General features: G+C 37.6%; 1 protein-coding gene across 1 annotated transcript in view; it reads right to left on the bottom strand.

Annotated features, from left to right (window-relative positions):
* Window positions 1-748: 748 nt before the first annotated feature.
* LOC136799686 (uncharacterized) overlaps window positions 749-22,206 on the bottom strand; it is a 43,690-nt gene continuing 22,232 nt past the window's right edge. The window contains exons 16-25 of the mRNA XM_067056400.1: window positions 10,629-21,954; window positions 9,868-9,996; window positions 8,935-9,091; window positions 8,369-8,469; window positions 7,800-7,932; window positions 5,509-5,787; window positions 3,281-3,340; window positions 2,363-2,448; window positions 1,562-1,681; window positions 749-995 (exon numbers count right to left, since the gene is read on the bottom strand). Coding sequence (XP_066912501.1) covers window positions 871-995; window positions 1,562-1,681; window positions 2,363-2,448; window positions 3,281-3,340; window positions 5,509-5,787; window positions 7,800-7,932; window positions 8,369-8,469; window positions 8,935-9,091; window positions 9,868-9,996; window positions 10,629-21,954 — 12,516 coding nt within the window. The 3' untranslated portion in view covers window positions 749-870. The remainder of the gene's footprint in view (window positions 996-1,561; window positions 1,682-2,362; window positions 2,449-3,280; window positions 3,341-5,508; window positions 5,788-7,799; window positions 7,933-8,368; window positions 8,470-8,934; window positions 9,092-9,867; window positions 9,997-10,628; window positions 21,955-22,206) is intronic.

Genomic DNA, 22,206 nt, shown 5'->3' with positions numbered 1-22,206 from the left:
AGACCTTATTAGAATCCCCCCGTTTATCAATTTTTAAGAATATTTTCAGCTGTCAAAGAGAAGGCCCGTTATTTTGCTCTAAATAGCCTGATTTTAGCCTATATTTACCTTATTTTTGGTTTTTCAGAAGTACAATTTCCAACCCCCTGGTAATTAGCCCCCCCCCCGTTTATCAAAATATAGTAAATTTTCCAAATTGGGAACCTAAGAGTAAGAAATAAACGACACATATTTTTTATGATTCATTTGTGTTCATATTTTATTACCTAATACTGAAAGCTTGCAAAAAAGTCATACAATTTTTCCTAACATTAACCATAAAATCAGAATTGAAATTGTTTCAAAAAGGGCTAGAGTTTTGTACCAGACAGACTCATGCATGTTGTATTATTTTAAAAAGATAGTTGTTACATAGCACGAATTTAAAACTACAATCATGGACAAAATATTTGAGACAAAGGGAATTTCCCTGCGAAATTTTAAACACCACAAATAATTTTTATACGCGTTAAACTACAGTTGGAAAGTAGAGTTTTAACATGAGACTTAAAACTTAGGACCTTGGGATCTCAGAATTCAAAAGCTCAAATTTGCTCCAAAAAGGCTTGGAATATAGCCTAGAGGCAACGGAACCCCTCCAAAATCGAAATATTCAATGAAAGAAAGTGGAAATGCTAAAATAACTATTCTCGCCCGGACTTTAAATGGCTGAAAAACGTTAAAATGCACAAAAATCTCAATTTATTTAGACCATGATTGTTTATGTAATTTAGGTCAAATTCTATAATATAACGTGCCGTTCTTTTTTAAGTATCAAAGGTGCCATACAAGGTAATAAGAAATATTGTGCATTAAATTCTATACTTTACTTTAATAAGCCGGTAAGTCAGTTTCGAGGGTAGCTGTTTCGGGTGTGCCTTTTTGCGGGTCAACGATTGCGGGATCAGATTCAAGTCCAGGTCCAGTGACAGGACGTTTTTGCATGTTGCTGGGAACTGAAAGAAATATGGAAAGTAAATTTATTGGGAATCTGAAACGATGGCTTTTTTAATAAAAATAGTGTTCTTTGGCTGAGGGTGAGCAGTATTCTTATTTTCCTATTGTTCTAAACAAAAGGCCTATTGTGCTGACTCTGAAATCTCGGGATGAGCTGGAGATTTTACAAGATACTTCACTAATTGGTCATTTAAAGTGATAGAGATGACGCGTTCTTTAGAAAAAGTAATAAGATTCTTTTATTACATCTTAACGATATTTTTATAGAAGTTATTCTTATAAAAAAAGCGTGTAAGTGTGTTTTTTGCTGTGACAGAGACGGTTAGCTATGATTTATTTACACCTTGACTTGACTAAGAACGACGATAAATCAGTACATTTTCACCATATCCCCGATTTTGTGGGTCAGAACTGCGGGTTGTTCAGTTTTTAGTCACTCCGCAGTCCTTGTTAACTTAAGGGAAGAAAAAACTTGTTCGAGTTATAGAGGTTCGTGTTATGTAAACACGTAGATAAGAAATAAATAAAAAAGGGCGTGTGGGCGGCTGAAAGGGAAAGTACCAACCTTCAGGGTCAACCTCGAAGAATATGGGCGATCCTTTCCTGGTGAAAGCGATATCATTGACATCCATGTATGTGAAATTCTTTGTTGGAACGTTTTCTTCTTTATATGGTGGAGAATGACCTAAACGAAGAAAAAGAAAAGATTTCTATAAGCATAACGTTTATAAGCATATGCAGGCTCAGTTCTTGATACCTAAAAATGGCTCGATTGTTTAAGAAAAATGGAATGTTAAGCATTCTGAGAGCTTGATAAAGAAGTAGTGCTTATAACGAAAAAAATTGTGTACACGGAGAAATTGTCATTACATGAAAATTCAATGTTGACATTTTTTATACTTAAATCAAAGGGATGAACATTTTTAGGATGCATTGGGCTCAGCCAGAAAATATTTGTACATGGGGTGGAGGATATATTGGATATTTTGTCCAGGGGTAGTGAAAAATCTGCAATACTTGCTTTGTTTTGAGGAAAACTTGCTCTGATCAGAGGTGTGATTTTAAATGTCTGTGGGGTCAACTGATGCTTGTTTGGGGGGTAAGATTTGTTGTCCGGGAGACAAAATTCACAATGTCCGGGGGTGGGGGTAGATTTTCAAAAAATGCTATATCCTCCATCCCCGTATTCAAATTTTTAAGAAAAGTTTCCAGGTGTTCTAAAAATTTTTATTTTCTCCAAAGAGGTTTTCGCACATCATTTTCAAGAAAATATCTGAAACTTTAGGGATGGCCTTTATGTGGATATTGAGTTGTATATTGGAGAGTGGTAGTTAAGAGAAAGTATGATATATCTATAAAACTCTACCTTGATTCGTATGAGCGTGTCCATCATTATAATCGTCAGGTTCGTCGTAAGCTATCCCTTCACGTTCAAATTCCACTTGTTTCGCTCTGTAATAAATTGAAGATTACAAATATTTGAATTACCGAGAAGTCTTAAAGCACCAAGGCCTGATTTACTTAACCGTCCTTTCACAATACACCCCTGTGTTACAGACCCGCTGGGACCACCACCCCACTAGAAAATTTGGCAAAAATTTCGTTCCCGGTGGGAAAAATATCCTAGAATTTTAGCTCCATTGGGAAAATTACTTTAATTTTATCCCCATTCGAAATTCAATGTTTAGATATTGCACTCCAAAACCGTCACGCTGGATTTTTTAACCTTGGCACAATAGAATTTTCATCCCGATTGGAATTTCAGTAGACACTTTTTATTCCCGCTTTTAGGAAAAAGTTCCACCGAGGCTGTGAAACAGGGTGTCACAATAGATACGCCTGATTTTGTGATTTTTATGGCTTTTCATTAGGGTAAGAAATTAGTTAAAACCATTAGAGGTGAACTTTTAAAGGTTGTACTGTTTGCTTCAAACAAGTCAATAGCATAATAAGGTTTTTCAGAGTTTCTATTTGGCAATTAATTCTTCATCGTACTCTTATTTTTGTCCACGCTGAAAATAATCAGATGAGCAGATCCTCACTGAAAACAAATTTGTGCTAGTTTCTCAATCCCCACTAGGCTGCACACATTTCCTCTGATATGTTTTATTATCAAAAAATATCAAAGTAAACTCTGGAGATCCACTCTACATCCCCACTAAATCTTCTGACTCGAAAATAATGGAATTCATGAAAAACATGGGAATATCAATCCCCATCGAGTTTCAGTCCGTTACTTTTACCCCCAATGGCTCAAAAAGGGGGTGTGTGTTAAAATTCTTACCTTATGACGTCATGAAAATAGCCACTCTCTCGGTAATCGTACGTTGGACTGTTGTACCGCCTGAAATGAAAAGAATTGAGTGTCTCGTTTTTTTTCTCCAGGAAAGGCTCTTATGCGTGACTCTTTATAATCATTGGATGGAAAATTTATTAACACACCAAGATTCATGTTTCATATAAAGTTTCACTGAAAATTGAGATGGAAAGCCTACTTTTGGCGTACAAACTTGCGAGCAGAAACCTTAGCGGGGTCTGAAAATCGCAAAATTTACCGGAATAAATTTACTTCTGCGAATTTGAAAAGAAATCCTTCTCGCGAGCATAAACCTTCGTGAATCAAGACATAAAAATGAATATTTTCACAAGAAAAGATGGTTTCGAAGGACAAATACTTCTTGACATGGGTTGAAAAATTTGTCTTTTGACTCACGAGGCTTTAACAGGCTAAAAGACACCATAAATCCCACATTTAATTTTAAGTCAGAAGTCTATATATTAATAGCGGTGCTTTGTGTGTCTGTGTGTCACCACTTTCGTTTTCGCTTTGTTTGTGTTTTAAAATTATGACTTTTAGTCTCTTGCTCCACAAATTTGTTCTATTGGATTCGCGCGATTTGCACACTTTCTATTTCGCAAGCAATGTTTTGTTCTCGATAAGTTTGCTTTGATTGACAGATCGAATAGAGCATGGTTTAGACTTTGTTCAGCCTTTGTTTTGAAATTTAAGGCCCATCTACATTTAGTAATTTTAATTTCTGCCCAGCTTTGGCCGATCCTGTTTTTTCTTTTCTTTTGTTTGAAATATTTTCGCGAATGTATTTAACGATCGTATTTATTAATGACATTCGAATTCTTTTCAAAACAAAACAAGTTTCTTTTATAGAAAAGAACATTTCAAATGTAAATCAAAACATGAAAATTAAAAAGTTTTAAAAAAAGCAATTTAGAATTGACTTATTTACCTTTTTAAATCTGATAAAAACAAAGTTCGAAAGTTGCACTATTCTTTGTGGCTTTCCCGCTTTTTCATAAAGAATTGTCATGTCTACATTTCACTCCTCTTTACCATGACATTTTCTCAAATTGTCGAAAGCTGGACGGCGTATTTAATGCGAGCGAAGCGAGAAAAAGATCTCCGGGGGAGGGTTCGAGGGTTAGAGTCAGTAGCGGCCTGGCTTAATTGTCTTGGTGGTGCAAACTATGAAATTGGCGCCCCTGGTTTTTTTGTCCTTATTTGCGCCCTATACCATTAAGTGAAACTATTAAACTGTAAGAGCAGTGACTGGTTGAAAGTAACGCCCGGAATCCCTGAGTTAACAAACTTTTATTTATACGAAGGTGGTGTAAGTGGTAATGATAATTTGATATCTATTTCCTTGTTATTTCCTGGTCTTACTTTACTCTCGATTAAAGATCAATGGCTGAAAGAGGCCCCCTAAAATTCAACAAGTTGGCAAGAATAAGGGATGTTTGTAATTCTGGCGCCGCAGGCAAAAAAATTTGGTGTAAGAAAGGTCAAACAGCTTATAAGATATTCTAAAAAGGAGAAAGTTAGTTCGCATAAGACCACAAAAACCACAGCGAGCAGTTTCGATCAATCTCTCATTTTGGGGGTGAGCATCCTCTTTAACCCCTGGTGGATACATAACACTTCTCTTGCTTTGACTTTTCGCAATTCAATGTTGATAGTAGTTTTGAAATCGTAAAATAAAACTTACATTGCACTTATAGAAGGCGCTTAAAACGTGTCAAAGATCGCAAAATCGCCCAACTAAACATCAAAAAGAATTTTGGCGAATGTTTCGCCCCCTTGAAAAGCTTTTTTGGCGCCCCTCTCAGGTCTTTCTGGGTGGTGCACTGCACACCCTGCACCCCCTGCCAGGCCGCCACTGGTTAGAGTCAAACTTTGAAGATATCTTTTTATTAATTTGATCATTTTTTAAGCCAGCTTCAACATCCAAAGGACTTTTAGTGTGTCAGCTACAGCTTAACCGGCGTGCGACGCCGGGTACCGGCTAGTTTTACATATTTTCTATTTTGTCGACAATTTTTCGCGTGCATAAACTTTCGCGAATGCCCCTTATAATATTTTCGACCGTTTCCGACCTTTTCGCGACCGTTTCCGACCTTTTCGCGAATGTTTGTACGGCTTGAATATACGTCTTGCTGAGACGAAAGTCAGTCTGAAACATAAGATTTTTAAACACTGAAAGAAGAAAATAAACTCACGCAGCCCGTGGGACGTAATATGATCCGTCACTAGCCCCACTTCCTGTTCGTGAAGCTCTGGAACTATTCGAAGCCGAGGAGCTAGATCTTGATTTATCAGGAGCTTTCCGTCTCTTTGAGTTTGGTCCCATGAAGGGTGGTTGAAGTCCTTGTGATGACGTGGTTTCTATGGATCCCGATCGGGAACGTGCAATAAGCCGATCGTTGATTTGCATCGGTAGTGTGAAGGAGGAAGCAGAGGATGGTGGGTATAATGTGTCGTACGATTCATTCCAATAGCTAAAGAAATTAAAGTAGGTATGGAGATGAATTTAAAAATGGAATCGAAGAGCGCAGGCCTCACGGCAAATTTTTTCTGATAATAGCAAATGATGAAGGCTAAAAGATTTTCTTATTTTAGTTCCAGCTAATAATAGGGGGATAAGGGGGGTAAAGAAAACCATATCATCATTGACACTAATCCCTCCCGCCAAAGCTAACCTGTATCAATATCTGCCTCCAAATCATACACTCAAAACCCTGCATCAGAGATATAACTGCAGTAAGTGAGTAAGTAAGTCTGTGACTGCATTCGGAGGCGACCCAAAGGCTCCTTTTTCGATAGCTATGGCTACCCGAAGGTAGGGGAGCGCGCCACACTTTCTCCCTGGATTGCTCCTCTTACTCCTGACCCTTCTCTTAATTGCTGAGCATCAAGCAGAGATGCATCAAGTACCATTTTGATAATCTTTGGTATAGCCCGACTATTGGTGTTTTACGTGGATGAAAGCCCCAACAAGCCGACACTTTACTGCAGCATACTGAAGCTCAAGAAATTAGAGGTGGTGATATATGAAGAAATCATCCACCCCTTCCAACGATCCTTCGTTAGCGCCCTATCGACGATTTTTTTCTAGTAGAGAAAGTGCTTTACCAAGTTTTAGTTTGTTGGGAATTCAATTTTCCATGTTTCAGAGAGTGAGATTTCAACTAAATCATCTGGACTAATAAGACATGCCCTGATATAACTTCTTAATAACAATGCCAGCCGATCATACCGATATACGATGTTTCGAAAAATAGGCAAAAATATCATGTTACATACACTTTGCTTGATGGCTTCTGACCCATGTTCCTCCGTCAAAGAAAATTTTGGAATTACATAGATACAATACTTCGTTACTGTAGGGTTTTTTTTAAAAGAGTTCATTACGTATTTGGGGAGTGATATGTAAAAGGGAACTAAATTATTCAATATCTTTAAAAAGCTTTTTGAAGACACGAAGTTGAAAATGGGAAAGATAATGATCAGAGTAAGAGGTTTGTAAAAGATACATTGTTTTGTGTTTTCTTTTGTTTCTATTTGAATAACACTTACTTTTAGCACCAGTACTTTTTTAGGAAGATCTTTATTAAATGTTTCGAAATATTCATTGCTCTTTCAAAGAGAATATTTAATATTCGCCTTAAAAAATTGAAACTCCAAAATCTGAAATTGATTTTTAATCATTATATGTATTATACGTAACATTAATCTTTATCCCGAGAATTCTCCGATAACAAAACTACGGGTTTACTCTAAAGGCTGACGTAAATGCATCCGGAATGAAAAGCAGGAAAAATTACGTCGATATCACATAATATTGGATGAAAAGTTTTTTTATCTGACTGCAAGCAAACTTATCCTAGCACGGTTTTAAAAAAATTCAAAAGAGAGTTGCGACTATTGACAAAAAAATCTAATGCTGGGTGCATTTTCGTTGGCTTTATAAAATCTAAATCAGTCTTTTACATAAGCCCTGTTGAGCCGCTTGAAATAAGATGGCCAAAATTTTGGTGAAAAAATTGTCGCCCACCGCCAATTATTTTTTTTAGCTCTTTGTACCTTCTCCAAACCATAAAACGTTATTTAATTGGATAAAAACAGGATTTGACCTCAAAAATAATTTAGGACGTCATTCATGACTATCTGGCACCTTAGTACAGTAGTAGAGTATCCGGCTTCCGCAAGGTCGTGGGTTAAATTCTCGACCGGTTCATACCAAAGATTTCGTACTTAGTACAAAAAAGATTGAACTTGATAACTCTTGATGCTCAGCATTTAAATAGAAGTATCAAGGGTAAATAGAGCAATCCAGGGAGAAAGAGTAGTGCCTTCCCCTACCTTCGGGTAGATAGATATCGAAAGAGGAGATATACAGTTACCTTCGACTGCGATCACAGACTTACTTACTACTATTTCCCACCTCCTCCGCCCTACCCCGTTGACCAAACCCATGTTTTGGTAAATAAGTTCATAAATTATTTCTTACCCGTTGTAGTAAACAAGAAACGAGATGATGGTTATACAGATGACAAGAAGCACTCCCATTATTACAAGTCCGATCATGTAGTGAATGTTTCCTGAACTCAAATCCACAAACGGTTCCAATGTGATTGATGTCGCTATTGAATAAGAGAGGGAGAGAAAAGTGAGCTTAGATAACAGGTTACGAAAGTTAAGATCTCTATTTGTACCCTTTAGCCAGTCACAGATGATGGTAGCTACAATATGGCATTCTTTTCATACACTCGACTATCGAAGATTTTCTCCAGATGGTTAGCTAATCTAAACAAGATTGAGTTTACCGATTCAGTGATATTCATATTGGAGGTTTGTCGTGCTTGGATATCACGAGATTTACGTTTGGCTACGTCTTAGAGGGTCTTCTCTCATCATCGCGCAAGGTGGAGGATTTCTCCACACTTTTCTTCTGATATGTTCAGATTGTTATGAAGCTAATGAGAGTGCATGTGACAGAAATCGAGACTGAAACGAAATTCTACACGAAACAATTGAGCTATCAAGTCACCATGATCCAAGAAGATAATAAATACATACCAGTGACTACAGTATCATCAGTGCTAGTTGCATTTTCACGATTGACCGTTCGATTGGAACGAACTTCATTTTCACCGACTTTTCCAGCTGTCAATTCGTATCTGAAATAAAAAATAGAAGTTCAAATAAGAATTGGAGAGTCTCGGGCTACAGATTTTCGCGTTTTCTGTGAGGGTGATTCCAAAGACATTCATGAGTACCGTAGAATGGCTAAACTTTCTTATTCCCGGAAAACATTCCTGACGCATTTCCGGGACCTTTCCGCTGTTTTTTCGCGGACAAAACAGTAAAAATATTTCTTTTGAAGCTTACAAATACTAAACATCACACTACGGCCGCGAGACTAATCGTTTAAAAAGATGTTGAATCTTCTTTCGTACCTAACACCTAGTCTGTTTTGTTGTAGTGTGATAATAGGAAAGTTTTGCCGGGATTAAGAAAGTTTAGCCATCCCACGGTACTATTTGGATCTATAGTGCATTTGATCGACCAAAAGTCTATGAGGTATCTTAAAACAACTGCTCTTTCTTCAGATAAAGCAAAATTAAAGATTTTGAAAATTGCACCTGAATTTCTTTCCTTGTTGCACAGGACCATTGCAAGGGACGTCCTTATTTCTTGGATCTGGACATTCTGATTGTGATCCGATTTCAAATTGAACACTTTGCGGATCGAACACCGTTCCATTTTGATTGTCTAAAGCACGTCTCTTACGGGTGCCTCCTAAAGAATGAATATGTCAAGTATCAATTACAGTCATAGGCGTGTAGCGAGGTACCCTGCAAAATTTATGGATGAGAGCGGTTTTTACGACACTGTAATTATTGTCTTTGTTTAATAAAAAATTATGAATATGTCATAAACGTCTGCAACTCCGTCATAAATTTTGCAGGGTACGCATATGACAGTTGACTCAGGGAATTGGATTTTTCATCGAATAAGGACCGCATCGGATAGTAAAGCGTCGTTTAAGAAAGTTACTTCTTGTTGACGATGACTTTCGCAATATCATCAAGTAATGGAGCGTACCGAATGGTAGAACGACGAATTAGAGATCGTCAACTGAGTATCATTTTAATAAAAAGAATCTGAAGAGACCAAGAAAATGACAATGATGGCAAGTCAAAGAAAATAAAGTTGATTTACAACTCTTAACTACCTTATCGGGGAAAAATATCGGGGTTTTAATTAGTCGGGGAAAAATTTCGTCAAATTCGTCACTTTCACCCGACTAAGCTGCCCAAAAGAAATGTTTTGGTTGGGGATAAAAAAATCGGGTACAAGTTTTGGTCGGGTTATAAAATGTCAGGGAAATATTTTGTCGGGGAAAATTTTCGTCAACCCCTCAAAATTTTCGTCACTCTCCGCCGACATTTTTTCCCCGATAAGGTATGTTACACGCAGATTATATTTTCGATATTTTTCAGTAACTCTTAGGACGTTTTAGATTAGGGAGAAAGCATTGCATATGGATAACATTGTCATTATATAGCTGATACCTTGTTGGGATTGTTGTGCGTCGAGAGTGACAGAGTAGGCTAGATATTTTCTCAATCCATTTTTGTTTGTATTGGCTTGGTAGTTGACTTGATACCACGACATACGTGGAAGCATACTGTAATAGCCATCTAAAAGGTTCAAAAATTTAATTATACGAGTTAAAGATTTATGATTGAAATTTAATTTGAAGAAGATATTGAGCTTCCAAAAGCGCAAAAACTGGGCAAAACAGCTGTTTCTGGCCTGTTCTGGCTGAAAAACACTGTTTTTAAGGGTTAATATCTCGAGCTAGGTACAGAAATCACATATACTCGCAATATATCCCTAATCTTAATTTTTTGAGAGCTTTCCAAAAATATACAACAGGTCTACGTTTTCTCAAGCTAAAATTTTCATTAACTTTTCAACCTATGATTTTTGCCTGAGACCGTCGTATTTGTCCGAAAATCACACGAAAGTGTCCGAAAAAAAATTGGCACCCAAGTTATTTTGATTCCCCTACCCCTTAGCTTTCCAAAAATGTACAACAAGGGCTTTGACTAAAAAATCGAGCGATTTTACAAATTTCCCCCTACTATATAGACTTACAGCAAAGTTAAAATTATCCATGATAAATGGCGAAGTAAAAACTGAGTGAATCGCTCAAAAAAATCACATACTCCTTATTGTTAAAAACAGATAGAGAAATCATGAAACAAAAAACTAAGGGATAATCAAAGAAATCAAATCAAGCTTTTTTCAAACGAAAAGAAAGACTTACAATCTTCATCGCCGGGATCATCCGGTTGTAATTCGATATTCACTTCTTTTGGTTGTTGTTCAAAATAATCATTCACTGGAATCTCTACCAATGCTTGAGGTTGTTCAACCTTTGGTGTCTCTTTAACTGTGATTCTCAACGTTAAAATGTCTGAAGATAATGAATTCTCTGCTGCATTGTCTGTTGCAATGATGTCCAGATTGTAGAATTCCTTCTCCGAGAATTTCAATTTATTTTTCAAACGGATAGAACCGTATTCATCAATTTTGAATTTATCATCATTATCAGCTGCATTGGTAATCGTGTATGTGATTCTACTGTTTTCACCAGAGTCTTTATCTGTTGCTCGCACTACGGCAATAAGGCGATCGATTCCTGTTGATTCTTCAATGAAGATATCTTTAGATTGAGATTCGAAGACTGGTCGATTGTCATTGATATCGATAATATTGACGATGATGTTGAAGAAAGTCATTTTTGTTCTTTCCAACGTGTTTTCCATGATGACCGAAAATTTGTGTACATTTTGTTTTTTACGGTCGAATAGTTTGGTTGTTTTAATGACGCCAGTTTCCATATCTATGGAGAAGAAATTCGCTTCGATTGGATCTTTAATGAAATAAAATACTTTTCCATGACCACCATTGATTCTGGCAACAATCTGAGTGACATTGCTACCGACAGCAGCATTCTCAGGAAGATTAAACATGGAGGATGTTGGTGAAACAACTGTAGGCTCTGGTCGACCATTAATGGTGATATAAGCAATAGCATTTTGCTTGGCGTAGAATGGAGGTGACCCACTATCTCTGACTCGGATTTTTAAATCAATCTGCTCGATATCTTGGAGTGCTGAAATATTGTCGACAGTGACCAAACCGGTACTGTCGATAGTGAAACCTGGTATTGGAGGATTGATTTCGAAGACCAATTGACCATTAGCTCCATTGTCAGGATCTGAAGCTAAGATTTTGACGACAAAGTTGGAGCTCATTGGTAACTGAACTGTATAAGTGGTCTGGTTGAAGGAGGGTGGGTTATCATTTTGATCCAAGGTGATAATTTCGATTCTGATTGTGGATGAAGTGCCAGCACTGTCAGATGCTTTGATGAATAGATGGAAACTCTTTTCGTATGGTTTCTCGTAATCGATGGGTTTGATGTTTGTGATAACACCAGTTGTTGAATTGATGTTGAAGTATGGAGAATCACCAATAATTGAGAATGTGATTTGATCATTAAGATCATCATCAGATGCGGTGACTTTGAAGACAAACTGATTGATTTCTTTTGTCTCAGTGAAAGTGATTTTTTCTCCTGACGATCCAAAATCTGGGGCGTTATCATTTTGATCAATGATTTGGACTGTGATGTTAACTGCTTCAGAAGTATGAGAAGTCCCTTCATCTTTGGCAATCACTTGGAGAATGTATTCGTTATCATGTGTTTCAAAATCTATTGGTTGGATTAAACTGAGATCACCAGTTTGATGGTTGATTCTGAATTTATCTGAGTCTTTTGTCAGATAGTATTCAATGTTTCCCTCAGAAACAGAATCTGAATCTGATGCTGAAACTGTCAAAAGTGTTAGGTTGACTGGTGTTGTTTCTAAGATCTTGATGCTATAGGTTTGAGGATCAAAAGTTGGAGTATTGTCATTCATGTCTTGGAGATTGATCAAAAGTATCGTGTGATTGGATCTCAAACCTGAGTCTGTAGCGAAAATGGTGATGGTGTACTGGGGAACTTGCTCATAATCCATTCTTGTGGTGTTTCGCAGGACACCAGTATCTTGGTTAATTTCGAAAGTATATTGTGAAGTCTCATCAATTGAATAAGTAATAACTTCATCACGATCCTCATCTGTAGCTTTGAAAGTTTCTGCAATATTCAGATTTTCATTGATATTTATTTCCCGCAAATTATCGGGGAATTCTGGTGAGAATTCGTTGACGTTGAGAACCTTGATGTTGACATTGATGGTATTGGTCGATCGTAATGCTGGAATTCCACTATCAATAGCTTGGACACTAATGGAATGAGCTGTTGAAGTCTCGTAGTCCAGAGTCTTGTTTAAGATTAAATTCGTTCCATTCTCAATAATGAAGAATTCATCCCTGTTCAAGATGCGGAAAGATATTCCTTGGTTACTGGTATCATTATCTGTGGCGTAACCTTCAAAGTTGAACAAAACTGTGCCTGAAATTGCATTTTCTGGAATCTCAATTTCCACAGATTCATCACGAATCTCTGGAGCAAATTCATTTTTATCTTCAATGTTAACGAACAGCGAAGCTTGGCCTTTGACATCTGGCGTTTTCTGGTCAGCAACGTAAATCGTGGCAAAGATTATCTTAACTTTTTCATAATCTAGTTTAACAAAGTTGGTCACTTCGCCGTTATCTTTGTTGATTTGTAGATATTTTTGTCCGTCTGTTGGTTCCTCAGTTAAGGAGTATTCAACTTTTTGATGGGGGTTTGGAATAATCACATCTGAGAAGAATCTGAAATCCTCGTTTTCAACAGTCCGTTCATTATAGATAGATTTTCGGAAATAAGGAACAATAATCTCGTCGAGGAAGACTTGGATATTGATGGTTGCTAGATTATCTGATGACAGTGCTGGTTGGCCTTGGTCAGAGACCCTAGCTTGAAGAACGAATGAACTATTTCTGTGATGATCAAGTTTCTTGGCAAGCTTCAAGTTGCCAGTGCTTGTTTCCAGCTCAAAGGCACCTTTAGAGTTATCAGAGATGAGTTGATACGTCAATCGAGAATTACTGGTGGAATCTGGATCTGAAGCTTGCAAATGCACCAGGAAGGTTCCAACAGATGTGGCATCACTGAGTGAGATTTCATATTCTGTTTGTCGGAAGGCTGGTTTCTCATTCACATCCTCAACATCAATCACCAGTGTCATTACACTTTGCAAATAACCATCCGATGCAATGATGTTGACAGCTATTTGGCTGATTATCTTATGGTCTAAAGGACGTATGATTCTAACAGTACCATTGTTTCGGTCGATTTGGAAATACCCTAAACCACCACGCAGAGAGTAAGACAAAGGCTCCAAAGAGTCTCCATCTGTTGCCAAAGCTGTATAGATATCCACATCGTCAACATACTCATTGACCGATATTTCAACTGAAGACTGCCCAAATACAGGTGGTAAATTATTCTCGTTCAAAACTCTGATCACTATCTCAGCTTTTTGATCAGCTGTGAAAAGACCATCAGAGGCGTTCACTGAGAGTTGGTAGATAGATTGCACTTTGAAGTCGAGTTTCTTATTCAGGTAGATCCCGTGGTCTTGGATACGGAATGTCTCATCATTGTTGCCAGAATCAAAGCTCAAGCTAACCTGGTCTTCGTCTGGATCTAAAGTTTCCAAGGTTACCAATAGCTGATCAATTGAGGTTGTCTCTGATACTGGAATGTTGTAGGAGGTTTTGATGAAAGCTGGTTTGTTATCATTGGTATTGGTCAATTTGATCACGACTTGTGTGAAAGCTTCATATTTCCCATCTGTGGCAATGACATTGAAGATAATTTCTTCATATTTCTCGTAGTCAAGTATAGCTTCATTTACTACTTCTCCAGTATTGAAATTAATCTTGAACATACCTCTGAAGTTTGAAAGTGTTTCGAGAGAGTAGACTATATTAGTGTTACTATCAACATCTCGAGCAGTAAACGTTTCCACGAAAACTGTGTTTTCTGGTTTTGTGAAATTATATTGCTTGACATCGAAAACTGGGACATGTTCATTCGAGTTTCGTATATTCAGATTAAAATCTATATTTGCAGTTAAGGATGGGCTTCCACCATCCTTCACTTGGATGACAAACCTGTACGAGTTTTTGCTTTCGTAATCCAATTGAGTTGCCAAGATTACAGCTCCATCATCATTAATACGAATGATGTTATTACCATTCCCAGAGATGACTTCATATGAGAGATTTGCGTTATCAGCAAGGTCATTATCGGTTGCTTTGAGAACGTTTAAGAGAGAATTAACAGGCGTTTGTTCGGGAATCTCAATCGTGATCTCTTCTTCTGAAAACTCTGGTGCTTCATTGATGTCCAGAATCTCCAATTGCAAAACCATTGTAGCACTGGATCGTCCGTCACTGGCTTGGATAACAACACTGTAATCCTGTTTCTCTTTTACCAAGAAAGATCCAGAAATTTCAACAGCGCCATCTGCAGTGATATTTATTCCTGGCATTTGACCAAGGAGTGTGTATTGAAGAGAATCACCATCCTGATCTGTGGCGACAGCTCTGTATATCTCCCGATCATCATAAACTCCTTCATCTATTGACCGTCTAACCAAAGTAACTGCAAATGCTGGTGGATGTATATTCTCTTTGATGATCTCTACTTTGATTGATGTTTTGTTATCGCGAGATGGAGTGCCTTGGTCTTTGGCGACAATAACGAGATTGTAGCTTGAGGTTCGCTGTACGTTCAAAGCATTCTTGACAACGAGAGCATGGTTTAGTGTGAGTTCAAAATCTCCATTTGTATTTCCACTTTCGAATGATAACCCAATCTCAGCGTTTACTCCAGAATCAAGATCTGTAACTGGTATAAATGCGACGATTGAATCTATCGGATAAGTTTCAGGAATTCGCAAGGTTTGAGGAATTTGACCGAAGATTGGACTGTGGTCGTTTTGATCCTCAATAATGATTTGGACACCAGTGACGGCAACACGACTTGGTGATTCTCCATCCCTCGCTTCAACCGTGACGATATGAATTTGTTCTTCTTCGTAATCTAGCACTCTAGTATTTCTCAAAGTCACCAATTCAGGGTTACCAGGTTCTTCTACAAGTTCAAACAACCCTGGTGTGCTTTGGTACTTGATTGAGAATCGACAGCAAAGGTAGTTTAAGTGAGAATCTGAATCGTTAGCAAAGATTTTGTACTCCAGTGGGTTGTTCTCCAATACTGTGACAATCTTTGATGAAGTGTAGATAGTTGGTGAATGTTCATTAATGGGGAGGACATTGACTAGTACCAATACGTTGGATAATGCTTGTAATTCATGGTCAGATACTGAAACACGGAGTAGGTATTGTTGTTGCGTTTCATAATCTAATGGAGACACTAAACGAATCAAACCAGTTTCCGTATTGATAGTAAATTGATTTGTATCAGTAACTAGAATGTAGATTAATTTTCCATTGATGCCAGTATCTGCATCTGAAGCTTGAATCTGAGCAACGATGGTGTTGGTAGGTGCAGCTTCGGACATGTTCACTTTGTAGGAAGTCACTGGTACAACTGGTTGCTCGTTGACATCGAGAATGTTGACATTGATTGTGGAGACGTTGGTGAATTTACCATCAGATACAATAAGAGTCAATGCATATTCGCGTTTCGTTTCAAAATCAATGTTACCAGTTACAAGAAGATTGTAATCTGATTCAGATACCTTTTGGATGGTAAATAAAGATTCCTCTCCAAGAAGATTGACTGAAAGTGGATTCAAGGAGCCATCAGCGTCAGTGATTCTGAAAGTCAACACTTCTTTAGAATTGTAATTTCCTTCTTGCAAATCTACTTCAGGATTTATTGAAATGCTTGGAGTGTTATCATTGACATTCTCAACAATGATTTGGAAGGTGACTGGTTGTGATTTCTTTGGTGGTGATCCAGAGTCGGTTGCTTGTAATGTGATAGAATACTGACTTTCAGATTCGAAATCAAGATCACCAGATAGAATCAAGAGATTTTTGTTTGAGATACTGAACAAGTTTTGATTGCCAGATATGATTGTGATTGATAATTGTCCAGAGTTTTTTTGGTCTTCATCTTCCACTTCAATGACTTTAAGGATTGTACCTGGATTGAGATTTTCAGGGATGTTGATGATTCTGTCTTGGTTGATGATAACAGGATCATTATTGTTGATATCCAAAACGTTAATAATGATATTGGAATATGCAGAGAATTTACCGTCAGTAACTTTCACCAAGAAACAGAATTTATTTTGCATGTTCGCATTGAAATCACTAGAGTTGGTGAACAATTGACCAGATTCAGAATCGATTCTAAATTTCTCAGATTCGGTCCCTTGTAAGGCATATTCAAGTTTATCACTGTCAGCATCTCTGGCGTTTACGGTCAAAATAAGTTGATTTTCATCGATGGTTTCATTGATATTTGTTTGGTATTGTTGCTGGTCGAATCTTGGTCGATTATCGTTGGAATTTAGGATGTTTATGGTAACAGTCATATCTTGGGGATTGGTTCTTGGCGGGTTGCCAGAATCTGATATACTGACTTTAAGGACATACCGTTTAGGTTCGCTTTCAAAATCTAAAGGTAATTTAACACGTAGGATTCCATCATTATTGGAGATTTCGAACATGTTCCCAGTATTACCAGATTTGATTGTGAATTGGACTTCCTGGTTTTCACCAAGGTCTTCATCTGATGTCGATATGGTGAGAACTGATGAACCAACTGGTAGATTTTCCTCAATGTCGATCGTTCTTTCATATTCTCTATTTATTGGTATTGGGAAATGATCATTGGCATCGGAAACTTTGATTAACACAGTTGCTTTATCTTGTTCACCGTGGAAGGTTGTGAAGGCAATTACAGTGAAAACGTACAGATCATTTTGTTCACGATCTAAAGATTTTCGTAAAGTGATGTCACCACTTAATGGATCAATTCTAAAAACATCGTTGTATTTGGAGTCTTGGATGTTGTATCGTATGGTCTCTGCAATGCGGTCATCAGAAATTGTAGCAGACACTCGGAGTTGGATTTGATCTAATTCTCCTGGTTCTTGGATGGTTTTGTTATATTCTGTTTGCTGGAAGGTTGGGATGTATAGTGATGTCTGTGAAAGGATCTCAATGATGACTTTTGTTTTATTGACTGAGACAATTTCTGTGTTATCTGCTAACCTGTTGAAGGCTTCGATCTCTAAGGTGAATAATTTCTGTTCCATATCTGGTTCAATTATTTTCTTTAATTTAACTTCACCATTTTGTCCATGGATATCAAAATATTGTCCACCGTTGCCGGAAATAATCCAGTAAAAAATCAAATGCCCAGTGACAACGTCTTTATCCGTAGCGTGAACCTTTGTGATCGAGAGACCGACTGGCGCCGTGTCTGCAATAAAAGCTTTGTATTGAAGTTGTTGGAAAATCGGTGCGTGATTATTCTTATCGACAACGTTTAGAATAACAGTACCGAGTGATGTTAACCCAACTCCGTCTGTCACTCTCACAATAAGTACATATTTCTGTTTGATGGCGAAATCTAGTTTCTGGTCCGCTTTCAATGATAAATCACCGGACATCTCATCAAGGGAGAATATTGAAGCGTCGTCAGAAGGATTGATGGAGAATGTCAATTGTCCGTATATTCCCGTATCCGGATCATTTGCCGTCAGCTGAAGCAGGCTTGTTCCGGAAGATGTATCTTCTGCTATGTTTTGCTCAATAATGGTTGGTTGGAAATATGGTATACGGTCAGTGTTATCGACTACGTTGATAATCACTTCAACATTGTTTGAACTTAAATCTCCTCCATCTGTGGCTTTAACTTCCAACGTGTATCGACTCTTTTGTGCAAATAGTAGATCTGAGGTCGTAATGATGTGGTTTTGGTCCAATACAAAAGGTAGTGTATCATCTTCACTGGTAATTTGGTAAATAATTTCTCCAAAAGACCCTTTGTCGGCATCTGAAGCAATGATGGTACCGACCACCGTATTGTTAAAGGTTGGGCTTCGAATGGAGAATTGATACGAGTCCTGGTTGAATTGTGGTCTATGTTCATTTTCGTTGATGACATTGACAATAACAACTGCATCACTATATGTGTCAATAGAGACACTAGCCCGAATAACAAGTCGATGTTTCTCGTTATTTTCATAGTCTAGTGGTTTCTTTAAAGTGATTAGACCTGTAGGAGATATTTCAAAGGATTGAGCATTTGGTTGTTGAGAGATTATTGTGAAAGAGACTGTGCTTTCAGATGTGACTTTCATTTGAAGGACTTCAGTATTGACTTCAGAAGATTCACTCATCCTTGTTTCATATAAACTCTGGTTGAAAGCTGGTTTAAAGAACTTATCAACAACATTGATAGTCAATCTAAAGATATTCGATGAAGAGCGGGCTTTATCTTTGGCGACTATACCCACGAGGTAACTGTTCTTCGTCTCATAATCTAGAGTTTGAGCTATCACCACTTTATCACCAACGATTTCAAAGGAGTCAAATGTTTGCATCTCTGGAGCAAAAGAGTACTCGAGCTCATCATCTTGATCCACATCATTTGCTTCCAGAGTTATCACAGTTGCCCCAACCTCTATCGATTCTGAAACTGATATAGTATTTTCAGAAGGCGAGAAAACAGGGGGTGAATTGACATCACCAATGGTTAGTTTGATAGTGTGTTGAGCAGTATTACCACCCCCGTCTCGAGCACCAACATAGAGATTGACCACTCCAGGTTTCAAAAGTTTACGTGCGCTGATTTGACCAGTGTTTTCATTCAAATTGAATTCTTCCAAGAGATTTGCCTCTTGGAAATAGTATTCAATTTGTCCAAAGAGTCCAGAATCTTCATCAGTTGCTGATAACATGACAAAAGATTGGTCGATTGGTTGTGTTTCTAGAATACTGACTGTGTTGGTTGTGTTGAATACAGGTTTATTGTCATTTTGATCAAGGATTTTGATTCTCACTATGGCATTTTGTGGTGAATATAACACTGGTGCTCCACTATCTCGAAGTGTGATGTCTAGATTGAAATCTTGGATTTGTTCCCGGTCAATATTCTTGTTGATCAACAAGGATCCATCAGGTGAGATTCTAAAATGAGAATCAGGATCACCAGAGCTGATGGCAAAGATGAGAGGTTTTCCAACCTTATCTTTGTCTGACGCTTCGAATTTCAATACAGTTAAACCAATCATAGAGTTTTCTAAAATGTCTTTATTATAGAAAGTTTTGGTGAATGTTGGTGCATTGAGATTCTGTTGGATGACAATAATGGTGAGAGTAGTTTCGGAGCGAATGGAAGGAGTTCCACTATCTTTAGCAATGATCGTGAAATGAAAAACTGTTTGTTCTGTATTTTCAAATGATCCTATTTGAGTGACAACACCAGTCGTTTCATTCAAACGAATCCTATCCGAGAACTGTGGTAAAATGTTGTAGGTAATGCGAGAATTTTGCTCTGATGCGTCTGCATCTGTTGCATTGATGGTTAAAAGCTGTTGGCCGATTGTGGAATTCTGGAAGATAGACACTGTGTAAGATGATTGGTCAAAGACAGGAGCGAACTCATTGACATCTGTTACTTGGATCGATACTGGTATAATATCTTCGTTGTCATCCTCAATATCATCAGAGATTGAGATTATGAATTGATGTCTCTTGGAGGTCTCATAATCCAATTCTTTTGACAAAACCAACATAACAGTGCTACCATTTTGTAATAAAGCGAAATGATCTTGTTTAGGTGACAACCAGGAAACGAAGAGTTGATTTTTGCTTGTGTCAGCATCTGTAACTTGGAATACACTGATGATGCTACCAGCGAGTGTTGATTCTGGAATAGATTCATCAATCTCTTTGATGGATGCTTTTGGTAAGTTATCATTAACATCGTTTACGTGCACTGTTACCACAGCACGGTTGACCACGGATTGAGCAGTTGTCTCGTAAACTTCAATCAAAAAGTGATGAACTGGACTCACTTCCCTGTCTAAATTACCGACAATCGACAAAGTTCCATCATTGGTGAGACTGAACATTGATTTATCAGCTTGACTGGGAATTTCAAGAACCAATGTGGAAGACTGGTCGTGGTTAACAAAAACTTTACCAAAGACTCCTTTCTGATTCTCCTGGACATAGAAGATATATCTGGTATCATTAAACGTTGGACCATTATTCATATCTTTGGTGACAAGGATAGTGACATTAGCTTTCTCTGGTGAAGCCAATGAAGGTGTTCCTTTATCTCGAAGTGAGACCGTTAATTCATATCTACTTTTGATGTTAAAATTGAGCGTTTTGTTCAACAGAATAGCTCCAGTATTTGATTCGACTCTAAAGAAATCACTTGATTTACCAGAAATCTCCATGTCTAATTGACCATCAATTCCAGAATCGATATCTAAGGTACTCAATAAGACAATTGGTTGCCCTGGCAATGTAGTTTCACTGATTCGTGTTTCGTATTGAGTTTTAGTGAAAATTGGAACTTCATTCTGATCCAAGACGTTGATTTTGACCAAAGCTGAAGTTGATCTTTGTGGATAACCATGATCAATAGCTTGAACGACGAATGTGTATGATTTTTGCTGCTCGAAATTCAATGATTCTTTCTGGATGAGCTCACCAGTTTTATTTTCTATACCAAAAGGTAGATTCTTCTCGATAGTGATGATTTGGTATGTCAATTTACCAGAATTGCCAGAATCAAGATCGTTTGCTGTTACTGCTATCTGAAGGTCTCCACTGATAGTGTTTTCAGCTATGGTAAAGACATACGTATCAGCGTCGAATTTTGGTAAAGTGTTACCAAGAACTTGTTTGATAATGATGACCATCAAATCTGATTTTTGGTCTTCATCAAAGACCTGTACGGTGAAATAAAATACTACTGGATCATGATCAGTAAGATGTCTCGAAAGGCGTATCTCTCCTGTTTTGGAATCTAACGTAAATGGGAGACCAGGGATAAGACTTGGAGCAGCAAAGACCTCTGGTGGTTGGGTAGGTATTGGTGCAACTCTGAAAGTAAGTTCTTCATTGGTTACAGAATCTACATCAGTTGCTGTGAGAGTTAAGAGGAGGGATCCTACTGGTTCATCTGGTAAGATATTCACAGTGATGTTTTGTTGGTCGTGTGTGAATCTTGGGGAATTATCGTTAACGTTGGAGACGGTAATTTGCACAATGGTGTTGGCAATGCGAGATAGATGTTCTTGGTCAGTTACCGTCACTGAGATAGTATGTGTTTTCTGCAATTCGAAATCTAGCGTTTGATTCAGGGAGAGTTCACCAGTAATAGGGTTTATAGTAAAAGTGTTTTGAGTTGTGTCTTGAATCTCATATCTGAGTTTGCTATCCATATCATCGTCCGCGGCGGACACGTTCAGAAAGACTTCATGGAGAGGGTAATCTTCAGGTAATGTGATATTGTAGAATGGTTTTTCAAATCGTGGTCGATTGTCATTGGTGTTGAGAACGTGAATAGTGACATTTCTTGAGACACTGTTCTGTGGGAAACCCATATCGAAAAATACAAAATCAACCACGTGTGTACTTGCCTAAAAATGGAAAGAAATATCTGTACTTCCCCTTAAAACGATTCCCCGAAGTTTGATAATGGTTTATAATCATTTTCTCACATATTTTGGATTTTAGAAAAAAATGTCACGGTTGGCAAAAAGGGCCTGCAGATGCATTTATGTTACAATTATATTAAATTTCATATTCAATAGTTAAATTCCATTTTTTGCCACACATTTTTTCAAAAATCCAAAATATGTGAGGAAAATAATTATAAACCATTATCAAAA

This window comes from Clytia hemisphaerica, unplaced genomic scaffold (genome assembly GCF_902728285.1).
Source record: "Clytia hemisphaerica strain Z4C2 unplaced genomic scaffold, Clytia hemisphaerica genome assembly, whole genome shotgun sequence".
NCBI classification, from domain to species: Eukaryota; Metazoa; Cnidaria; class Hydrozoa; order Leptothecata; family Clytiidae; genus Clytia; species Clytia hemisphaerica.
This window is presented reverse-complemented; position numbering and strand designations above follow the sequence as displayed.